General features: G+C 41.7%; 2 protein-coding genes and 1 long non-coding RNA gene across 16 annotated transcripts in view; 2 read left to right on the top strand and 1 right to left on the bottom strand.

The window, feature by feature from the left end:
* Positions 1-9120, bottom strand: part of LOC123982601 (calcium/calmodulin-dependent protein kinase type II subunit gamma-like) — a 40157-nt gene extending 31037 nt beyond the window's left edge. For 4 of the 10 annotated variants that reach the window (XM_046068232.1, XM_046068229.1, XM_046068230.1 and 1 more), the window contains exons 1-2: positions 8873-9119; positions 6724-6818 (exon numbers count right to left, since the gene is read on the bottom strand). In XM_046068232.1, coding sequence (XP_045924188.1) covers positions 6724-6818; positions 8873-8934 — 157 coding nt within the window. In that variant the 5' untranslated portion in view covers positions 8935-9119. Of the gene's footprint in view, positions 1-6723; positions 6819-8872 lie in introns of all 10 variants that reach the window. The other 6 variants (XM_046068223.1, XM_046068227.1, XM_046068225.1 and 3 more) reach the window with 3 other exon arrangements.
* Positions 8064-15701, top strand: LOC123982605. Of its 4 annotated transcripts, none has more exons than XR_006828014.1 (5): positions 8297-8575; positions 13532-13841; positions 14468-14571; positions 15245-15451; positions 15561-15701. It is a non-coding gene; the product is annotated as an uncharacterized LOC123982605 (long non-coding RNA). The 4 variants fall into 4 exon arrangements; XR_006828012.1 differs by adding an exon at positions 14851-14915 and having other exon boundaries at positions 15245-15701; XR_006828013.1 differs by lacking the exon at positions 8297-8575 and adding an exon at positions 8064-8216 and having other exon boundaries at positions 15245-15701.
* Positions 15702-15972: 271 nt separating this feature from the next.
* Positions 15973-21938, top strand: LOC123982598 (NACHT, LRR and PYD domains-containing protein 3-like). 2 transcript variants are annotated; one of them, XM_046068222.1, is made up of 10 exons: positions 15973-16075; positions 16293-16381; positions 16631-16765; positions 16856-16909; positions 17029-18805; positions 19296-19457; positions 19570-19743; positions 19885-20052; positions 20866-20912; positions 20996-21938. In XM_046068222.1, the coding sequence occupies exons 2-10, from the start codon at positions 16336-16338 to the stop codon at positions 21514-21516; spliced, it is 3084 nt and encodes a 1027-aa protein (XP_045924178.1). In that variant the 5' UTR covers positions 15973-16075; positions 16293-16335; the 3' UTR covers positions 21517-21938. The 2 variants fall into 2 exon arrangements, with proteins under 2 accessions (XP_045924178.1, XP_045924177.1); XM_046068221.1 differs by lacking the exon at positions 15973-16075 and having other exon boundaries at positions 16079-16381.
* Positions 21939-22153: the final 215 nt, after the last annotated feature.

Raw genomic sequence — 22153 nt, 5'->3', positions numbered from 1 at the left:
TTTTCTTATTGTGCAAATAAATCTTTCTCAAAGTATCATTTGTTTTGAATGAAAATAATATTTGTGCACTAAGAACTCTTAAGGGGTGAAATCAAAAATACAAACAAATTGTGTCTTATGAATTGTTGCAATTAGTTACACCTTGGCTAGATAAGGTAATATAATATGCCAATCGCTTCAGTGATTATTCATCCTGTTCTGTTTTTCTAAAGCATCTAAAGGCTGCTTGAAATATAGTATTGGCATGAAAGCAGCGGGGATAAGGAGTTGGGCTCCGGTTTGTTTTTCCCTTGTTCCCGTGATCGGCGCATCTGGGTGATGTAAGTTTAATGTGTGTTAGTTTGATGTTTCCATTCACATAACGTTAGCCTACAACAGCGGCGCAACGCCGACACACAGACAGTCCTCGTCTCACACACACCTGTCTCTCCGTTGCTGTTGTATCATTCACTGACCAGTAACCTTCAGCGGGTCTTCCAGCTCTGCTGTTCCATTAGCGCTTGCTAGTGTGATCAGCTTGTTGCGCTAACCTCAGCGCCACTGCCCTCAGCCTTGTCCGCCAACTTGTTCGTATCTCTGGCTTTCTGAATTTCACATACTTGCCCATTCAGAGTCATCGAGCTAATGTTAGAAAAGAATACGTCTCTGACGTGTTACTAACAACTGACTGATTCGCGCAGAGCTGGATGCCAGAGCTCGTGCACCGCGAACACTTCACAGTTCAGAATGTAAAGCTGAACACTGACGTAAACAGTAACGTTACCTGTACTGCCGTAACGTAACGTCACACCAAACGGAGTAAATTATGAAGTCTCACACACACAAAGTATTCATTTATGACGTTACGGCATTAATGAAATCCTACGAAAGGACAAGAAAAAATTTAAGACCTTGGTAAACGAAATTTAATACTTTGGTAATGAAAGTTAAGACTTTTAAGGCCTTATTTTTGGAATATGAAATTTAAGACTAATATTTTTAAGACCCCGCGGGTACCCTAGTTTCATTTAAGGTTATTAAACTGTTTGTGGAAATGAATGCGATTTTCTGTAGCAATGAGTGCACGTGTTTGCACATGCAAGTGTGTGTTTAAAAAGGGTTAGTGTGAAGCCAAGTTATAGGACATTGGAGTGTTTGTGCTTCTGGCTGGGAGGGGATGCGAGCACGAACACACACATACGTAAGGTCCAAATAAACATCCTTGTTTGAGGATTTTACTTTATCATGTGCCAGTATGTGAGTACATGCCTGTGTTTTACGAGATGTTTGTGTGTGTCAACCACATGACACTGTGAAACTTCACGCTCCAATCACTTTGGGAGTCATTTAGCTAAGGTCAGAGGTCACTTCGGGTAACTGTAGTAAAGATCCAGTATGACTCAGTGAGGATTTATGTGTTAACATTGGTGAACGCCAACTCAAACCCACAGCTCTATAGCGATTACACCACACAGAGGTAGACTCACTAAGATTTGCATTCATTTCCCCAGTGCAGCAACTGCCTCAGATAAACATGCTGTTGCTGAGTAATCAGCATCACCATACCCAACAGTTTTTCTTCAAATGCAGTACAGTGTGTACAGGCATAATATAAGAGCACATTATTAAAAGCAGCATCACTGTCTGCAACCCTCTCGGCATCCTTCTACACCGTCTCTGACATGTCTACCCTTTCTTCGCCTGACTTTCTCTAACCTGTTGATAACTTGGACTAGTTTTAAAGCTGCATTCAAGGTGTTTTGAGTCCCTGTCTTGTCTTCTCTTAACTCTCCACGTCTACTTAGCACTAACCTCCCCGTAGGTATAGATTTCCCTCATCTGAGAGAATGCGACTGAATAAGGGAGAGACCTGAACCTCCTTGTAATTACACCAGTGACGCAGGACGGAGAGACAGACAGAGGGAAGGAGAGAGGATTACATGGAACGTCCATTTGCTACAAGAGGATCACAGCTCCCCTGCGCGTTTGTGTGTAGCCGTCTACCCTGGTGCAGTGTCACTGCAGCACTCACTAATTCATTCAATCTCCTTATTTGTTGGTGCGAGAGTGTGCAGTAGAAGAAGACAGGAAAGAGAGGGCTGGAGGGTAATTACTGGCACTTCCTGCTGCTCTCTAATTGGCCATCTGCTTTGCCATGGGGCGGGCCCACAGCCATCTTACATCAGCTGAGAAGGATGGAGAGGACCCGACACCACCACCCATCTCTCTGCCACACATTCAAAGCTGACAATCTGATTGAAGGCTTGAGTTCAGTCTGTTTCGAGCAAGTTAACATCCAAACTGTTACAACTGGGAAGTGTTGAAAAATTCAAACACCTCTTTATTTATGACAGAGAAACTCAATATTGATAATATGACAGTATTTTGGGGGTACGTACAAGTGTTTACAGGGGATATTTAAGAAAAGATGGTTCTATGACAAATTTTTCCAAAAGAGAAGGAGGCATTTCTATTTTACTCTACTAAAAGAGTCTAATACCCTCCTAACCTGATTACTGAAAAACAACTTTATCAATTATCAACTGTATTTAAGCTATATCATGACCACTTTAGACAATATTGTCTCATACAAGCACTATACATTTTACCACCCAAAACATGTGCAATGTAACTGGCTAATTGGAAGAATAGTCCCACCCACCTATCTGGCAGTAAGATGTTACATAGAAAATAAGCTGTATGACTTGATGTATAAGCAACTAACGTTAGGATCAACGTGGTAAACACTACACTCTGTCACTTCATTACTCAGCCTGACATCGTGTTAGCCATTTTCAGTTGACATTTTGGGTTGCTAGGAGAATAGATCATCTAACATTTTTCACGACAAGAAATATGTTGAATAATACAGACTGTAGGCGTAGTGGCAACGTATTGAGTGATGCAGAGGGTCAAGGGACACGAGAGAGACTGACTGACCTCCACTTGTGTAGCATGGACAGCACTAAGAGCAAACCAGCAACCGTCAGACCCTCAATTCCACTGCTGGTAAAACAGGAGTCTGGTGGAGCTTTGACAGCCATAAGAAGCATGTTTATGGTCCTTCGAGAGAGTCACTGTGTGGGTACAGCTTGGCTAGCATCTCTACCACAAGAGGCTCCCTAGTGTGTGTTTTCATGGAGGACCATCTGTACATAGCCCTGCAAATTGTCGCAGTTAGCGTTAGCGAAGTGGAAAACAACACACTGCATGCTGAACGATTTGGGCAAAAATACTAATTGCTATTTTTCTGCCAGATATTGCAATTACGATTCGATTTGCCTTTTTAATTTGTTTAGCTAACTTTAGTTTAGCTAAAGTTCAATATTCACTGCAGGTCTATTTTTGACGGAAGCTGCGTCAAGCAGCACAGAGCAGATGAACCAGGCAGGAAGTCAGACACAGAACGGCAGAGCGAGTCCGGTTGATTTTCAAAATAAAACACCCTTTGCAGACTCCCAATCGTATATCAACAAAACACAGTTAAAACAGACAAAAAGAGAAACAAGTTAACTACGTAACCTGCTTAGCCATGGCAGAAGCACAAAAAGGTTGGGTAATGCAACCAGCAGCTACAGTACAGTCAGAGGAACAACTGGGGCTACTTTTAGACAGTTTAGTTGTACTTGCCGTGGTAGTGGACATACGAAAGAGGCTCATGTTGACAAGTGTTCAAGCCATTTTTCATGGTGTAGCTAGGTAGCTTTGTACAAAGATGACATCCCCACTCTTAATCCTGCCTACAAGCTCTGAATGATGGACTGCATCTCCAACTGGGGAAAATAGCCATCAATGAGCACAAATCACTTAACAAATTGTAGATGTGGGCGGTGATTCAGAGGTCTGGAACCAAGCTACACTCAGGGGGGACTGCGGAGTTCCAGTGGTCTGCCATTAATAATAATGACAGACTTTGGATAAAGAAGGTGAGCAAGGAACCTAATGGTGTGAAATGGAAATGTGGTCATTGAGCAATAGTGAAGTAACACGTTTGAAATAATTTTCTCTGGGAAAATCAGCCCCAGCACACTAAAAAATGTAGTAAAAAGGTATTAAGGCTAAAATATCTAATAGCTATTTTTTGACTGATGTTGCAATTGTGACATAATTTGCAATACTATGGGGAATGGTAATTTTTTACATCATTGTCGTTAATTGAAAATTATATTAAAATGAAGAATTTAAGTGTAATTTTTGCGGGGAGCTGTCCCAAACAAAGATGTTTTCATAAGTCTCTAGATTATGATGTGAGGCCAGGACATCTCTGCAGCATGACAATATTTTATTCAAAATGGTATTTAGACACATTTCACCTTTAATAAATATTGCGCCTTCTGCAATTTGAAAGTTGCAGTAAGCCACATTGCGATTTCGATAAAATGTCGATTAATTGTTCAGCCCTAATTAGGGTAGTGCACTAAAGTGCGTAGTCCATCCCACTCAGACACACTCTCCCACATACACACACACTGTTGCAGCAGACAATGCAGCAGCCAACCACTTTCCACAGCCGCTTCGCTTACCAACAATAAAACAGAGCATTCATTCTGCACAATGAAACTTGTATCACACAATTGCAACACTTTGCACTGCCATGTAAAACTAATAATTTAAAGAATTTCTAATAGATTTCCCACCCTCAGTGATTTTAGTTTGTTGTTCAACAATATAATTTATAGCTTTCCCCCCTTCAATCTCAATTTCTTAATAGAGTTCATTTTATTACATAGTTTTTGTGAAATTTTAGGGGCTTGCTCTTGTTCTTTGGCTAATTTTAAATAATTACACTCATTCTCATTTTCCAGGTCTTGCCACCCAAATAAAGCCTGTACCCCATTTTTAAACTGAAATCACTACCAACAAATGAAATCACTACCTTGTTTCTCTGGAGTGAGTGCAAATTGTCTACACTACTGCCTACTCGCATCCACCCCCAACCGCCTGTAGGCTGGACTATCCCACAGCAAAGTACCTATATCCATCCCTGACATCCAGTCCTCCCTCATTCCTTCCTCCTTTCGTTTCCTTCCTTCCTTCCTTTCCCTCTCTGCCTCCCTTTTCCCCCCTCCCCCCTCCTCAGATTACTGCAGTGTTTACCAGAGCTTTGAGAGACTTACCCACCAGGCCACGCGTGAGGTCACACTCGCCCCATCGGGCTAAAAAAAACCCCACCCAAATCCTACCAGGCAAGTTGCCTGCTCACGCACTGGCTGCTTGTGTGTGCAGACGTTGTATTTTGTGTGCGTGTAGGTGCGTTGTTGCGACAGCAAGGCAGACCACCGCAATTCTTCTCTTAGCACAGAATCCACTTGTTTCCTCCTTCGCTCACTCTATCGTGTCTCGTTCTCTGTCTCATTTCACCATGCTTCCCTGGTGTGGAGTGTCAATGATCTCCCCGCAAGACTATTTTGTTACTAGATTGTTGAAAATCTCCTCCTTCTCCTCCTCCTCCTCCTCTTCTGGACAGCTTTCTTCTACCCTGGCAAAGACACGCACATACACAGGCCTACATTGTACTGCCTGCCTCTGCGAAGAGCCAACAGTTTTCTGCTGAGCCCTTACTTTTCCTTGGTGGGACATTAATACCAGGAGCTGCCCTATGTGGACACTTGATGGCAGGGATAGAACAATAACAGTATTACAACACACTCAAAGATGCCTCACAATGCAGACATGCCCTATTAGTGTTACTCCCTGCTCTCTCTTTCACACACACACAAATGCCATCAGACACAGACAACAACAAGGCGGCGCCTATGGAATCTGTGGGGTCTTAGTGGTTGATGAGATACATTTAGCATAAGTGGATTAGCCTCAATACAAACCAATCCCCCTTTGCAGAAAGACAAGAGAAAGGCAATGAGGGAGAGAGGCTAGGAGAGAGAGTGAGTGCAGGAAAGGAGAACAAAGGAAGGCAGGTGTGTGTGTGAATGTCAGGAAGGAGAACAGGCCTAATTTGTCAGATACAAAAAGGAGAAAGCAATTAAGTATCTCCGTCTGAAGTCAGGGGAGGTTCTGACACTGACAGGCGCTCACGTCATTATTACAACACAGCACGCCACACTAGGCATGTGCACATGGGTGTGGACCTATGCAGGAACCCAGCAACTAAAATTGCATGTGGAGCAATGTGAATACACCACCAAACCAACAATTAACATAAAAAACATTCATGTCTTACGGGTTCTTATTGTTTTATTTCAGTCCCAACCGTGTGCCCTTTCCATGAAGAGCTTCTTAGAAATTTGGATCAATTCATTGTACAGCGGTTGTCTAATGATACCACAGAGGAGCAGTTGAGAGTTATTCAATACAGTGTTTATAAAGAGAGTCATTAAACCACCAAGAGGTTGCTGATAAGAACTCCCAGCAGACAGTGATTGAATGAATACAAGATTTCTTCCGCAACTGGAAAACTTTTATGTGCATACTTTCCAATAAGGCTGGGCGATATCACGATATATACAGTGAGACGAAAGACGTTTTGCTACACAATACCGGGGCAGTCATACTAAGATCTGTCAACTACTCAGTTCACTGGATTAGCCACAAACAGTCATCTCCACTTGTTATTTTATCAATGAGCGGTTTCTTAAAAGAATGTCCAGATACTTTACTGTATACCAATAATAAAATAATCACAATATAAAACTATACCATACAGTTCTACTTTCCAATATACACCTCAAATAAAGCAAACATGCAGATATCAGAGTCTCTTTAGTGTGCATGATGTTACCATACCTCTTGCAGACAGCTTCTTAGTGTTGATGATTTTTGCAGCATATTCCTGTCCTGATGACTTCTTTACACACCTACGCACAACTGAAAAAGCTCCCCTAAGAAGAAAGAACACAAACAACCAAAAATCAGTTCCATTTCACATGTGCTCTCTCTCTCACACATACACAAAGTGTGACATTTGAAACTGCATCTACTTGTGTGGCAGTGGTTTGTTTTTTGTGTACTAACAACCTTGATTTGTCTTTTTTTCTCTCACACACACACAGTTTACAGTCATTACGATCAAGACGCCTTTTGCACAACCTGAAAAGGGGGGGCAACAATCAAATCAGCACCAATACAACAAGCTTCTCAAGCACAAGTTTTTATATCGGCTGAGGTCTTGGATTATAAATGAATGTCCAAGTACTTTTGCTAATCTTTGATATGGGCACACAATGCAACGCAACCTACAGCCCCAAAGGAAATTCAATTTGCAACAGCCAGCACAAAGAATGGGCTGCATCACACACAACAATGGGCTTTTTTTTTTATAAATTCAAAAAGGTAGAAATGTTCAGTAATAAATCTGAAAGCAGAAAAGGAAGTGTGTAAAGCACTATAAACCAACTCCTACTGTAAGGAGTTTCATGTTGACCTAGATGAATGCTCTATATTTTTCACCTGCTAGCTGCTATGGTGATCATTCAATTTTGAGCATCACAGAACAGAAATTATGCATGACTTTTGAAGTGCCTATACAATCGGCAATATCTAGACCTATGTGGTTTTCTTGAAAGAGGAAGGCTGCCTTTTACTATACTTGGTGATTTATGGAGGGCTGCTACTTTCTGCTGCACTCTGCTCTTTCCACTCTGCTCTTAGTTTCAATTATTTACCAGTAAATGAGAGGTGACAGAAGTACATTGATGTTAATAACCTCTGACAGAGCAAAATGCATTAACAAACGGGTGCAGAAACATAAACAGAAGCAAGTGGTCAGTCTACATAAGATTCAGACGCATTGTGGAAGACGTGTAAGTTAGGTGGCATATGTGTGCAACTGCACTGGCTGTGCAATCAGTGCCATCGATTACTGTCAATTATTGGGCAGAGAGTGGAAATGGCAGCTGGAAATTAAGCCGGTGTATCTTTATAGGGCCAGTGTCGCCGTGCTGCCGCTGGTTTGGGTACAACAGAGAGGAAAAAAAGCCTTCGCCGGCCAAGAAAAACAGATGCTGCTGCTGCTGATGACGAAACAGAGGTAGTGGCCCGGTTTTTTTCGCCGTCATCAAAATACCGAGAAAATACGTCACTGCCTCTTACGCGGTAAACGCCAAATTGCCGCTATAACTGACAGTGCTTTATGATTACCTCCGTTTAAGACCCACAACGACAATGCGTTTATTGATAACATCATGATCGGGCCAGCTGTTGTGCGGAGCTTTGTGGGCATTGCAGTGCAAACACAACGCAGCCTGGACCGAATAACTTCCTCATTAAGTTATCCAGGGGTACGTAACGTTACTCAATACGGTTACACAAATCATCTGCAGCTGCTCGGGTGTGGGGAGGGGAGAGAAAGTGGTCGGCCTAGTTAGCTAGCGACCACAGCCTCGGGTCTATCGAGCCAGCACCCGAGCTGTCAGACCCGTGGGCCGGTGAAATGTCACAGGGCTAACGTTACGTCTCCGGCGTCTCTCGGGGCCCCGCTGACGGGTCCAGCAGACCAGAAAATACCGGCTAGGAAACGCGAAAGGGCAAACAGCTGTTAATGCACCAACGTCTGAGAGGTGTATTCATCACCATTAGCGAGCGACTAAAAGACGCAACGCTAGCGGGCTAACTCGGCTACTTTATCAATATCAGCATGGTAAGTTAGCTCGTTGGCTATAAACTGAACGTTAGTGCGCTGCGTTAATGCGGGAGCAGCTAGTTAGCCGATAGCAACGCTTATTTAGTCTGACTGCACCACGACAACAACATACTCCAGTTAACACATACTGACAAATTATTAAAGCACTCAATATGACTAGTCTGTAATGTATTCTGGCTAGCTATCGCCCGCTAGCTGGCTAACCAGAAATAATATGAGGCGAGGTTGCGGGGGTGGGGGACAAAACGACAAGACAAACACGATGTACACTGTAACGTTACGTCTGCTGCTTACTTCCCGAGCTCCTCGTACAGCTGGTACTCGTCGGTAAACCTGGTGGTAACGGGGGCTGCCATTGTTGAAGCCGTGAGTGGGGAGCCCGAGCCTTGGGGTACGACGGTGGCTGGCTCTCGTACGGGATCCGGGAGGAGGGTAGCCTAGCCTCCAATACTGGAGTACCTTTCTGACAGGCAGGCAAAGCTGAAGAGGATAGAGGCGAGCAGCGACGGAACGGGAGGGGCTGGAGGGAGGAGGAGGAGTGATGATGATGATGGTGGTGTGTGTGTGTGAAGGGTAGGAATCCTCGCGAGAATAGGCTCGTGCAGCATGAGACCAAGTCTTCCAGTTCAATGAAGTCACTGAAAATGTGGGAAGATGGTACTGAATTCTTTAGCTTGTTAAGACAAAATGCATTTTGGCGGACAGTAAGATCACAATTAGGTGACATAATGAAGCTACACAATCCCGCGATGGGGCCTACGACTGGCTGGAGAAACAGGATTTGTGACATCCAGGGCCTGTCTCTTCACATCTCTTCAAAAATATTGCAGGGAACATCACAGCAGCATTTTACTGCACTGGTTGGGGTTGGGATACACCCAACCTTGGGTCACACCTCACTGCAGCAGAGAGACAAACTGTGACACACACACACACACACAAACACATTGCATAAGTATACATGCTCATACAGACTCCAGGAATCAATATTGATTAATGCAGGTCTTGCTCTCAACACAGAGAGCTCACTTTCTGAACCACTGATTTTGCCTTTGCGTTCGTGCATGTGCATAAGACAGATAGGGATGGGTAAAGGGAATAGTGTGACTGCTGTATCAGGTTTCCACCGACGAGCATGCGTGCACCTATGTTTTTCCACAGTGTGAGAGCTGTTAGCTTGGCGGCGCTAAAAGATGGTGTCACACAGATCCAGAGTGCCTCACTAAATGTTTAATGTGGCATGAGTGGGAGGCCATCAGAGGACAGGCGGGTGGGGCTGGAGGGAGCCACAGTGCTTGAGAGTTAGTGGCCCTGTGCGTGTGAGATTGCATGCGTGTGTGGCTGCCTGCTCAGCACTCTAGCTCACATGGACACTGTCAGAGAGAAAGAGAGCAAAATCTTTGTGTGTGGTTGTCAGCGTGGGAACACAAAGCTGAAACACCGAAAAGTTCAAATATTATGAGGCCATATCTGCAAGTGCAGCCTGCTGAATTCGCGATGGAGAGCAGGGAAAGGAGGCCAGCATGTGTGTGTGTGCGTTATGTGGAAGACAAATGAGCACTGCAACGTAGGCTACTAGCCCTCTCCTGCCCTCCTTTTCCTACGTGCTAACCCTGCTGCCTCTCCTCCTCTTCCTACACCTCCTCAGCCTCCACAGAAGTTATATAATGGTGAACTCCTCAGCCTTTGTTATCTCACACCAACCACACACTACGCCTTGCCCGCTTGATGAGAGACAGAGGAGCAGAGGAGGGAAGAGGAGTGAGAGCACAGAGAGAAGAGAAAGTAGGATGGTCTCAGCTGAAATCGGCACTCAGTGAGGGAATGTGTGATTTTCCATATTGTAGTATTATTACAGTCATACTACTGCCATTCTGCACTATACACTTAATGTGTGTTTTAGACTCTTGTATGACTCAAGACCAGCAGACTGACTCTTGACTTTACTGTGACATGAGAAAGAAGTCCAGCCCTTTATATGAACTTCCCTCTTGGTTTTGCAGTGGAAAAAGATGGTCGCTATCTATGCTGACATCACTTGGTGTTCCCATGCCACCGCTCTGTGAAAAACGCACTCAGCACTTTCGAAAATGGCGTTGACGTGCTTGCACCTTGCGATTTGGCTCCACACAACCTCAGGGAAAACGCTAATTGGGAAAGCTGATGACTGGATAATTATGGTCACACGGTTTTATCAGACTTAGATGGAGACATCTTGCATTGGTGTGCATGCTTCACTACCTTAAGTGCACTTCACTCACTTCCCCCTTACTGAATCTAGCTGCAGGCAGGACAGGAAACATATCTAGTATAACCCAGTAGCATCAGAAGTAGAGAAAATCTATCCAGCTTCATGCCTCTTGTCCTTTTGAATGGGGCCATTTGAATCTTGCAGCCACACACCCATGCAGGTCTTCCATGCCTTCTTGGAGCTATAACATTCCTGCAGTATTATCTGCAGAGCCAAAATATGGCATTTTTGTTTGTAGCAGACTCCCATGGCTAACTGAAGCTCCGTTTGTATCCAGAATAGACTAATTGTGTAAATGGAGCTTCAGTAGCTGTGATACATTTAGGCATGACTTTTCCTTTGTTGTGACCGATGAGGGTGAACATGCCATCTGTTACATCATCACAACTGAGAGAGTGGATGGGGCCAAGAGCTGAGTCATGACACTCCTGTTCTGCACTGCTTTGGAGAAGTAATCCGACTGGGGGAAGTGAATGAGTAACGCTCTTCCGTCCTTCAATAGATACTGCCTAGTGTGTAGCTGTTTGGGTGAAAAGCAGTGTGTTGGTGATGAAATGCCAGTGTGCACAGTCAGCTCAGTCATGATAAATAAATAATGGTCCCGTTTTTGAACATCACAGCAAAAAACAGAGGTTACATGTACTCAGCTGCTGTTCTTGATGATCGTAGAGTTTAGTCATTCAAAGTTTGAGGTCTCGTCTTAATACTTTAATTTTTTAGTCAGAGAAACCTACTCTTACTTCAGGGGCACTGTCTGATGCTCTGGCTGCTCAAGGGTGCCTCTGATTGTCCCTGTTGACTCTACCTAGGCCTTCTGAAAACTACAGCCATCAGCTGTAACCACATTATTCCAAATAGCCAGAACTGACACCTCAAATCTGCCTAGAAAAATTTAAAATGAAACAATTTTAAATGAACATTAAAAGATAGGTTCACAATTTTCTAAAAATGTCAGGATGTACAGCATATTGAAAATATCTTTCTTGCCGTAATAACTCCTTCTTTTCATACTGGCCATTAAAATATTCTTCCTAATGTGCTAATGTAAGTCATGGGGGACAAAATCCACAGTCCTCGTTTTGTGCAAAAATGTATTCAAAAGTTTATCTGAAGCTAATTTGATGCTTCAGCAGTCTGAGTTAGACAAATCAAGTCAATATCTTCCAGAGATGCTGTGTTTTTAGGGTAATGTAAAAAAGTGTTCAAAAAGAGAGAGGTCAGTCGAGTCAAACAACAACAACTCCACCAGTTAAAGTGAAACAAGTTGTTGTGTATGGTTAGTATCATTGGCAGCACCTACACAAGCAAATGAGGAGGAAATAAGAACAACTCCTTATAGCTAAATATTTGTGAATATATTGGATTTAGCCCAAACTAGTGTGGCAAAGCTGCAGCATTCAAGGCCTCCAAAACTCTGTAGGAAAACAAGTTTGCATCATTGTGGTAAGAGACAGTCTGGAGACAACATATTCATACATGTATACCTGTTTAAACACATATATATTCATGTTTGGAAACAATTCAGCATCTGTTGAAGTTTTGTAGACTGCAGGAAGCAACACTTTTGTAATTAACCACACATTCCCAGAATAAAGTAATGTGCGAAATACAGTATGACACCTCTGAGATACCATCTTTGTTACAAAGTGACACCAACTCATACAGTTGCTTGGTTGTATAAAAATAAAATTGTGTTTGCATTATAAACTACTATTACTTACAGGTTAGATCCTCGATACATGATGTGGTTTTTGTTAAATCTTAATGCCATGGATTTCAAAAATATTTTTTTATTTAATATTAGTCAAATCTGTTTATAGTGAGAGTCAGTATTTTAGTCACAAGTGTATAATCACCTGATTATTATGAGTCAGCAATTGTTCAAGTGTATGAACACTGAAACAGGTTTGGTCACTGTCCCCCATTACTTACATTGAAAGGGTTTTAAGAAGCATGTATGAAGTATGACGTATGAACCATAGACTGTAGGTATGAACAGAAGGAATGATGCGAAACCTGTTTCAACATTCATATTAGTACCTGACTATTGTTTTACGGCAGATTCGAAAAACTGTGAATCCTTAAATGTTACAGAATTTGCTGTAAAATCTAATTCACCAGAGGTGCTGCAGAGACCCGAGTTTATTTTAATTTTTAAGGCATGTCCCGAAAGAAACATTGTTCCAAACAAATATTGGTAACATTATCTGCTTTAAAAACTCATGTGAGCCACAGCATGTACTGCACATGGAGACAGCAAAACCGGCACAACTTGGACTTTGCTTCCACCATCTGTTTAAGAGGCACAACTGCAGCATGTAGAAACTGGAACTGTAAAAACAGCAACGTTAACCCCATAAAGAATGCACTGCACTGGCACCTTGACCCACACTAATGAGAAATTATTTGCACTGTTATGTGGAGTAATTCTATGTAATAGTAGCTGGAGAAGAGTGATTGACAAAACTGTGTGAAAACTGACTCTAGTCAGATTAAACATGTAAAGACTTTTAAAGGTAAAACTGATTCCTGAAACTCAATATTTCAATAAACTATATGTTCCAGTAAGTAAAACCTATATTTGAAAGATATTGTCAAATCAACTGTGTATGTGTTTAATGATGCTTTTGATTTTGTAAATGTATTTAATTTTGTTTCATACATACATTCATACATATTGTTTTTTTGTCTTTCACATTCAGTTTACAGCTCTAGAAAAGTTTCCAATTGAAAGTTAAAAATGACCTGAACAAATAACAAAAAAATGCTGAAAGATTACCTGGACAAGCTAAATGGAATAGAGAAGTCCACTGAAGACATTTCAGTGGTACTTGATCCTGAATGTGAGAAAGGGATACCAACCCATACCGAAGACCCAGCTGAAGAAAGCCCCCAGAGAACAAACTGTGGATAAACTGGTGCAGGTTTATGGGGAAGATGGTGCTCTGGAGACCACAGTGGATATTCTCTTCAGGATGAAACATAATTACCTTGCAGAAAAGTTAACTGAAGGTAAAATGTCTAAGTTTGACAGTTTCCTGCCTGTTTTATAACTTATGAGCCAGACAGACAACATAAATGTATCTATCAATTTATACTGTCAGTTTTGCTGTAGTGTTATGACCAGCTATTTCTAAATAAGCGTCACAATATAACTGTTGCTCTGAGCTTCATGTGGAAGCAGAAACAGAACTAATGTTTTAGTATAACAAACATAATTCCCATTGAGGAACCTGTGACTGAATTATTGTAGTGATTTTTCTTAAAAACATCTTTATTTGATTTGCAGCCAAAATAGGCCCAAACATGGAACAGAAATTATATAAGCCGTTGTATTCCACTGCAAGTGAGAAACAGAGGGATGCAGATTTGACTGTCACTGAGGATATTTCTAGTCTAGTTTGCTTACACATTTTCACTGTTTCATGTTTATTTGTACGTTACATAAACAAGCTGCTGATTACTGCATTATATTTTGGGGGAGGACACATTCATGTATTTCAGCATGTCATATTTCTTTAAAATAGTGATAAAAATCTTCTCGTCTTGTTCTTGTGCATTGTCACGTCTCGTGACCCAAGTGTATCACCATGCCCCTAATCTGAGCACTTATGTTCCCACCACTTTTAAACACAAAGGGATGCCCTTGTGGCATTATACATGACACTGAACCTATAATGAAAGCTACAGAGAGAGAAGTCAAGTTGATCCATCAGGAGGTCACAGAAATGACTCATATAAGGTAAGGTCACATTGGTCTTTGAATTGACTGTGTTTAACTACATTACATGTAAAATATTTCACAATATTACCCAATTTAAACTGTCCTTAAAGCCACTGTTTTGAGTATTCTGGAGCACAGGTTGGATTGTACCAATTAGCATCCAAGTTACTGTAATTCTGCATTCATTTATTAATGACTGTAGACTTCTGTTACTGATTCTAAAATATAAATTTTAATATGAATATTAATTTAAATCCATCCATCCATCCATCCGTCAACCACTTATCCTGCGTACAGGGTTGCAGGGGGCTGGAGCCAATCCCAGCTGGCATCGGGTGAAAGGCAGGGTACACTCTGGACAGGTCGCCAGTATTAATTTAAATCATTATCTTTTATCACACAGTATTGTATTTATATTGTATCAGCTTTTCATAACCAATTGGCAGGACTGGCACATGCTTGAAACTAATGCTAAATGTAAAACCAGTAAATGGGGGATAAACATTTATATTCAGCTATATAGTACAGAAGTATAGGACACCGGCCACCTGGATTTAAACTAAGAAAGAAAATACTGTATATAACCAATCTAATATCTCATCTAGTTTTTTTTGTACTAACTACGATTGTGGAGGGTTTAACCTTTCACTCTTAAAATTTCCTAATTTCCCAAGTGAAATTTTTATTTCAGACTCCAAGAACATCAAGGAAAAGCAGAAAGATAGAAAAGAGAAGAAGATTAAGGACAACTTTGAGGATCTTCATCTCTTCATACAGAGAAGAGGCAACCAGAATAGCGGCTTTAGAAGATGAAGAGACTCAGAAGATTTGTATGATGCAGTCGCTTGCAGAGATGAGCAGAAACACATTCTCACTTTCTGACAGTGTAAAAAACATGGTAGGCTTATGTGCTTACAATTCGTTTATACAGGTAGTTTTAAAATTCAGGAAAGGTCTAATTCATGTAAATCTGAAGACTTCTAATGCATTTCTTGTTTTACTTGCAGACCTTTAGGACTGAAATGGAAAGGTGCATATTATTCATTGTGTTTTCATTTTCTTGTGTTTCTGAGCCTTTGCCTTCAGTAAAGTTATTAAAGGATTGAAACTATTTCTGTCTTAAAACAACTTTCACCATAATGATTATAGTGACCAATAACTCTTTGACGTGCTGTACATGTACACTCTTAGTCCTATTTCCGAATTAATTGAAGTAAATATTTTAAATGATAATATCATTTATTTTAACATTTCTTTCTTTTTTGAGACCTTTTTGGATTTGCAGATGTCAAATGATTTAAAATTCTCAAGCGATTGTCTTTGTTGTTGTATAATATTGTATAATAATTCGAAACTAAAGTTAATTTTGTTGTAAATGAAACTGTTTTATGAGCTGTGCTTCCTGTTTTCTTCACCCAGGAAGGAAGCAAGTCACATTTTGTCATTTCCGTGCAAAACCGCTGTACTTACGAGCAGCCAGTGTCAGTGTGTGAATCAGAGGATATCACGGTTGTTACTGAAGGTGATCATTTCCTTCATAGAGTAATCTGCAAGATTTTAATGTTAGCTGTGACTGAACCCAGTCATTCTATATCTGCAAAAATGTGGTTAGTTTTTGTATGTAGTTTACATGACCAGTTATTTGATCTGCTGGAGGTAAATGACAGGAACCGTACAGGAACGTTGTCACATTTCCAAGATCCAGATAAAGAATATTGCTGAGGAGTATCAATTAACAGATATCATGTAGGCTTCGGCTACGAGGGAGCTCATGAGAAAAACATGGAGAAAACGAGTGTTGCTGATAAAACAGACAAGGTCTCTCAAGGTAAGGATGTCAAAATATAAAGCTTCTGTGGCAAAAAATTGGACCCAGTCAAGACAAGAAAAACGGTGCAAAGGAAAAGTTCAGTTTCAAAACGAAATATAAAATTTGACTGAAAAATTATTAACAAATTGATAACCTTAAAAACACCAGACATGACTTAAAATCTGGCTTCAGTAATCACTTTGCTCCAATGTAACTGTATGTTTGTAATAAACTGCTGAAAATGAGTTTGATTTCTCTCTGAGTCAGTCCCCTCTATTGAGGCTGAGGTTCATCATTTCCATCCCTGCTACACCGCTCAGAGTGGAGGCACTGTGATCGCTCCCTCCATTATTGGTTCTAACATCGGCAACATAAACATCAATATCATCTCAAATGGCAAAGGTAGGTATATAACATGTGGGAAGAACTGAAACTGGGGGTTTGGGCTCTGCTGATCTTTTTCTTCTTTTGCATGGAATATTGTTTCTTCAGAAGAAGAATTGAACAATGACACTGCAGACAACTGTGGTGCTCTGCAGCCCCAAAGTGAGTGCTTCTTACTACTCACTACATTATCTAATTTTGGAATTTGACATATTGAAAGAACACCATGATTCTTAAAAATAATAATAACAAAAAACCTTTGAATTAATTTTCTCCTTCAGATGATAAGATCGCAGAATGTCAACAGAAACTGAAAGCTACTCTGAGGAAGAAGTTCAGTCACTTGCTTGAGGGGATGACGACAGATGCAAACAAGATACCTCTCAATAAGATCTACACAGAGCTCTACATCACTGAGGGAGGAAGTGGTGAAGTCAATAAGGAGCATGAGGTGAGACGAATTGAGGCGGCATCCAGGATACATGTGGCCAAGGAGAAATCAATCCACTGCAATCACCTCTTTGCTCATCTACGAGATGTAAGAACTGTGATCACAAGGGGAGTGGCTGGCATTGGAAAAACCGTGTCCGTCAATAAATTCACTCTAGACTGGGCTGAGGAGAGAGAAAACACCAACCTGGAATTTGTCTTTCCTCTCTCCTTCCGAGAGCTGAATCTGATGAGAAAGAAAACCTTCAGTCTTGTGGAGCTTCTTGGTGTCTTTTTCCCTGAAACGAAAGACACAGGAATCTTTACTTATGGTAAAAGCAAAATGGTCTTCATCCTGGATGGTCTTGATGAGAGCCGCCTGTCTATGGACTTCAACAAAAGTGAAATAATATCTGATGTGACACAGCCAGCCACAATTGCTTTGCTTCTGACGAACCTCATCAGGGGAAGACTGCTTCCGTTGGCACTTATTTGGATAACATCTCGTCCGGTAGCTTCCAGTCAGATCCCTCTGGAGTACATTGATCTAGTGACAGAGGTACGAGGCTTCAACAACCCCCAGAAAGACGAGTACTTTAGGAGGAAAATTCGTGATGAGAGCATAGCAAACAGGGTAATCACACATGTGAAAGCTTGCAGGAGTCTTCACATCATGTGCCACATACCAGTCTTCTGCTGGATGGCAGCGAGTGTTCTTGAGAAGAAGTTGGTGACGGCAGACAGTAAAGACACGCCAAAGACTCTCACTCAAATGTACATACACTTCTTGTCCTTGCATGTGGAGACCACGAAGAAGAGGCTGCTGGGAAGAAGAGAGTCAAACACTGAATGCGTGAGAGCTAACCTCATGTCATTGGGTAAACTGGCCTTCAAAGAGCTCGAGAAAGGCCACTTGATCTTCTATGAGAGCGACCTTATCCTGAATGGTATAAAGGTCACGCAGGCGACCGTGTTCTCAGGAGTCTACACACAGATCTTCAATGAGGAGCTGACACTGTGTGAGGAGAAGATGTTCTGCTTTGTTCATCTGAGCGTCCAGGAATTCTTTGCTGCGCTGTATGTCTACCTCACGTTCAACAACGACAACTTTAACGTCTTGATCAAGAAGTCGTCCGCTTCAAGACGTTTCCTGTTTAGAGATTCGTCAGAGCTCATCCTCTACAAAGAAGCAGTAGAAAAGGCTTTGCGATGTGAAAATGGACATTTTGACATCTTCCTGCGCTTTCTTTTGGGCCTGTCCCTGGAATCCAATCAGACTCTATTGAAACATCTAATGACCAGCAACAGGACAAACCAAAGAACAAGAACAGAGATCATTAAACACATAAAGGAGAGGATCAGGGAAAGTCCATCCCCAGACACATGCCTCAATCTCTTTCATTGTCTGAATGAGCTCAATGACCACTCTCTTGTGGAGGAGATTCAGAGCTACCTCAGATCAGGCAGTCTTAACAAAACCAAACTTTCACCTGCCCAGTGGGCCACTCTGGTCTTTGTATTATTGACATCAGAAGAAGAGCTGAGTGTGTTTGAACTGAGCAACTACACCAGGTCAGAGGAAGGTCTTCTGATGCTGCTGCCTGTCGTGAAAACCGCTCAAGTGGCAAAGTAAGTGCTTTCTAAAAGTAGACAGCAAGCGCTAAAGCTTTTCTTTTGCCCCTGATGTTAAAGATAGTCAGCTTCAGTGCTCAGATTATTTTTGGTATGAGGAACAAGTTATCTAAAAAACTTTAAAAAGTGACACCATACACTAGATAGACAAGTCCTGGTCCCTCTACACCCACTTGCAGGGTGTAGGAAAAAAAAGAGCATGGAGTCACCAATAGTTGGCAGCGCAGGCAAAATGATTTGGCAGTGAAAAAAGATTCTAATATTCAACTTCAAAATAATCAATATCTTTATATTAACAATGGAAATTAATATGTAATGTGAAAGGTGTCGCTTGCAGTAACAAACCCTCAGTATTGACTAGCTGGCGAACATATTGGAGCATTTAGCAGCTAAAGAGCATGATATTTCCCTCAGGAGATAGTGGAGCAGAAGGGGGCATTTCTTTATCACATGCTTTACCTTTCTCATATTGCATTTCCTGTTGCAGTCTAAATGGATGTAATCTCACTGTGACCTGCTGTGAAAGCCTGGCGAAGGTCATCAGCTCATCACAACTTAGAGAGCTGGACCTGGGTAACAACAACTTGACAGATGCAGGATTAATACTGCTCTCTGACGGACTGAAGAACTGCAAACTGGAGACACTCAGGTCAAAACTCAACACGATTCTTGCCTTTTTTTAAAAAGTCCAACAAAGATGTTTCAATTTCCGAGTTCAAAGCAAGTGGTTTTCTCATTTTCTTTATTTTCTGTTTGTTTAGACTGAGGAGCTGCAACCTGACAGAGCACAGCTCTAAAGCACTCTCCTCAGTTATCAGCTCAACCTCCTGCCAGCTGAAAGTACTGGACCTCTCTGACAACGACCTTCAGAACATAGGAGTCAAAAAGCTCTCTAGTGGACTGGGCAGCGCTCACTGTAAACTGGAAACACTCATGTCAGTGCCTTGAGTGAAATTCCATGCCAGATGAATTATTTAACAGCAGCATACAGTACAGAGCCAAACATGCAAATTTAGTTGTTGCTGTCTTTGTCATGGAGATCAGTTGGATTAAATATCTTGGTGTCTGTTTTGAAGTTTGTCCCTATGCAGGGTGACAGAAGAAGGCTGCACTTTCCTGGCATCAGCTTTGAACTCATCCATTCTGAGAGAGCTCGACTTGAGCTACAATCACCCAGGAAACTCAGGCCTGGAGCTGCTGTCTGCTCTGCTTGACGACCCACAGTGCAGCCTGCAGAAACTCAGGTAAGGGTGGTGCCAACTAGAGCCCGAAAGCTCTGGCTCGAATGATAGATCAGCTGGCCGAAATTAGCTTATCACAGACATATAGGTACCAGCCAATATGTAGTATAGAAATACCAAAGTAATTACATGCTGTTGTTTGTCCACCACAGAGCACTGACTAAGTTTATTTTTCACCTGTAAAATTTCCATCTCAGTGCATGCAGTATCTTTATCATGGTTCTTTAATATCAAACTAATAGGATCCTAATCAAAAGTGTTAATTTTATGAGTTTAACTTATGTATTGTTATCAAACTTTTTTAACTTTAAAAAATCAGCATCATTATCAATCTCTAAATCCAGTAGCCTACCGGTCAGGCTTAAGCCATATCTCCAAAATGATTTATTTCTTATGCAACTTGAACATTTCTGCATTATTAAAGGGGAACTCACATCAAAGTCTGTTTACAGGTCTTAGGGAGTTACTACTGCGTATGTGAAAAAAGTTGTATGAAGCTTTGTGTGTGCGGAGCTGCAAGCCTGATAAATTCTGTTGGGGCTGAAGAGTACAAGCTTGAAAATGAGAAAAATCTAGGGGTGTGGAGTTAGAAAGATGTGAGCTTACCACACCTCTGTAGCCCGCTGCTCATATCTGCTTGAGGCTGGTGCCTTGAGGCTACATTAGCTGCTAATAACACACCTGAATGTCCAACCAGGCAGTTGAGTTGCATTATGGGAAATGTAGGCGGCAGGTTTTGACAAGGAACACATCTCTGCTGCATACAATATTAATTATACAAGTGTCATAAAACTGTTGTCTTCGGTTATGTTTTAGTGTGGAACAGTGTGGTGAATCCAGGATTCAGCCAGGTCCAAAGAAATGTGAGTAACCAGACTTTCTAAACTCATAAAACAGCAGTGACTAAGGTATAACACTTACTGACATTCTTGATCTGTCTCATCAGATACCAAGAAACTCACCCTGGACCCAAACACAGCACACAGAGACCTTTCTCTGTCAGAGGGAAACAGGAAAGCCACGCGTTGGACCAGGCAGCCATATCCTGATCACCCAGACAGGTTTGATTTCTGGACACAGGTGTTGTGCACAGAGGGACTGACTGGACGCTTCTACTGGGAGACAGAATGGAGTGGGAGATCTTTCATAGGAGTAGCCTACAGAAGGATGTGCAGGAAGGGAGAAGGCCACAACAGCTGGTTAGGAAAAAATGAGTCTTCCTGGGGACTAAGCTGCACCAAAGATGGCTACAAAACCTGGCACAAAGACATGTACACTGCTGTATCCATCCCACCCAGCTCCAATAAAGTAGGGGTCTATCTGGACTGGTCAGCAGGGGCACTGTCGTTCTTCAGGATTACCTGTAATGCACTGACCCTCCTCCACACCTTCCACACCACCTTCACTGAGCCTGTCTACCCAGGGTTTTGGCTTGGCTGGGTGGACTCCACAGTGTACTTGTGCTAAATATGACCTGGACATAGTGACCAGCTTTGTATCACCCGTCCACATAATGTAGCACCTTCTTTTGTCCTGCTCTTGAGCCTTAAAGTGTCTCAACAACTACTGGATGGATTGCCATGAAATTTAGTACAGACATTTATGTTCCCTCACAGGCCAAAATTTTTATTTGTCCATTACTTTGTGGTGGTTTATGACCACATACCTGCAAAACAAATGACATTTCCATCATTTAGCTGTTTATTTGAAAACATATATCTTACTCTTTTTTTGTTGCAAATTTCTATTTTATATTAATGAATTTTGCAGTAATTTTTTCTTTTTTCTTTGTTTTATGTTTATTGTGAGGGTTATGCACCAAAACAACCAAAGGCAAATTCCTTGTATGAGAAAACCTACATAGCAATAAACCTGATTCTGATCAAGCACACCTTCTGTGTTTAGTGCTAATTGGCACATTCTAGCATGCTAACACACTAAACTAAGATGGTAAACAACAGCATGTTAGCATTGTCACTGTAAGCATATTAGGGCGCTGACGTTAGCACAAGCTCAAAACACTGAGCTGCTAGCAAGGCTGGAGACCAAGATATGTATTGAGTTGGACATTTGACAGTTAAAAAAAAGTTAATAAACTTGTCAG

Source organism: Micropterus dolomieu, linkage group LG14, assembly GCF_021292245.1.
Source record: "Micropterus dolomieu isolate WLL.071019.BEF.003 ecotype Adirondacks linkage group LG14, ASM2129224v1, whole genome shotgun sequence".
In the NCBI taxonomy this organism is placed as follows: Eukaryota; Metazoa; Chordata; class Actinopteri; order Centrarchiformes; family Centrarchidae; genus Micropterus; species Micropterus dolomieu.
This window is presented reverse-complemented; position numbering and strand designations above follow the sequence as displayed.

Excerpts from the sequence above, each read along its gene's own strand:
- LOC123982598 (XM_046068222.1), top strand. The coding sequence starts at position 16,336 with ATGGAGAAAACGAGTGTTGCTGATAAAACAGACAAGGTCTCTCAAG. Across the intron at positions 16,910-17,028 it reads TGGTGCTCTGCAGCCCCAAA|ATGATAAGATCGCAGAATGT; the intron begins GTGAGTGCTTCT and ends TTTCTCCTTCAG. Across the intron at positions 19,458-19,569 it reads TGCAAACTGGAGACACTCAG|ACTGAGGAGCTGCAACCTGA; the intron begins GTCAAAACTCAA and ends CTGTTTGTTTAG.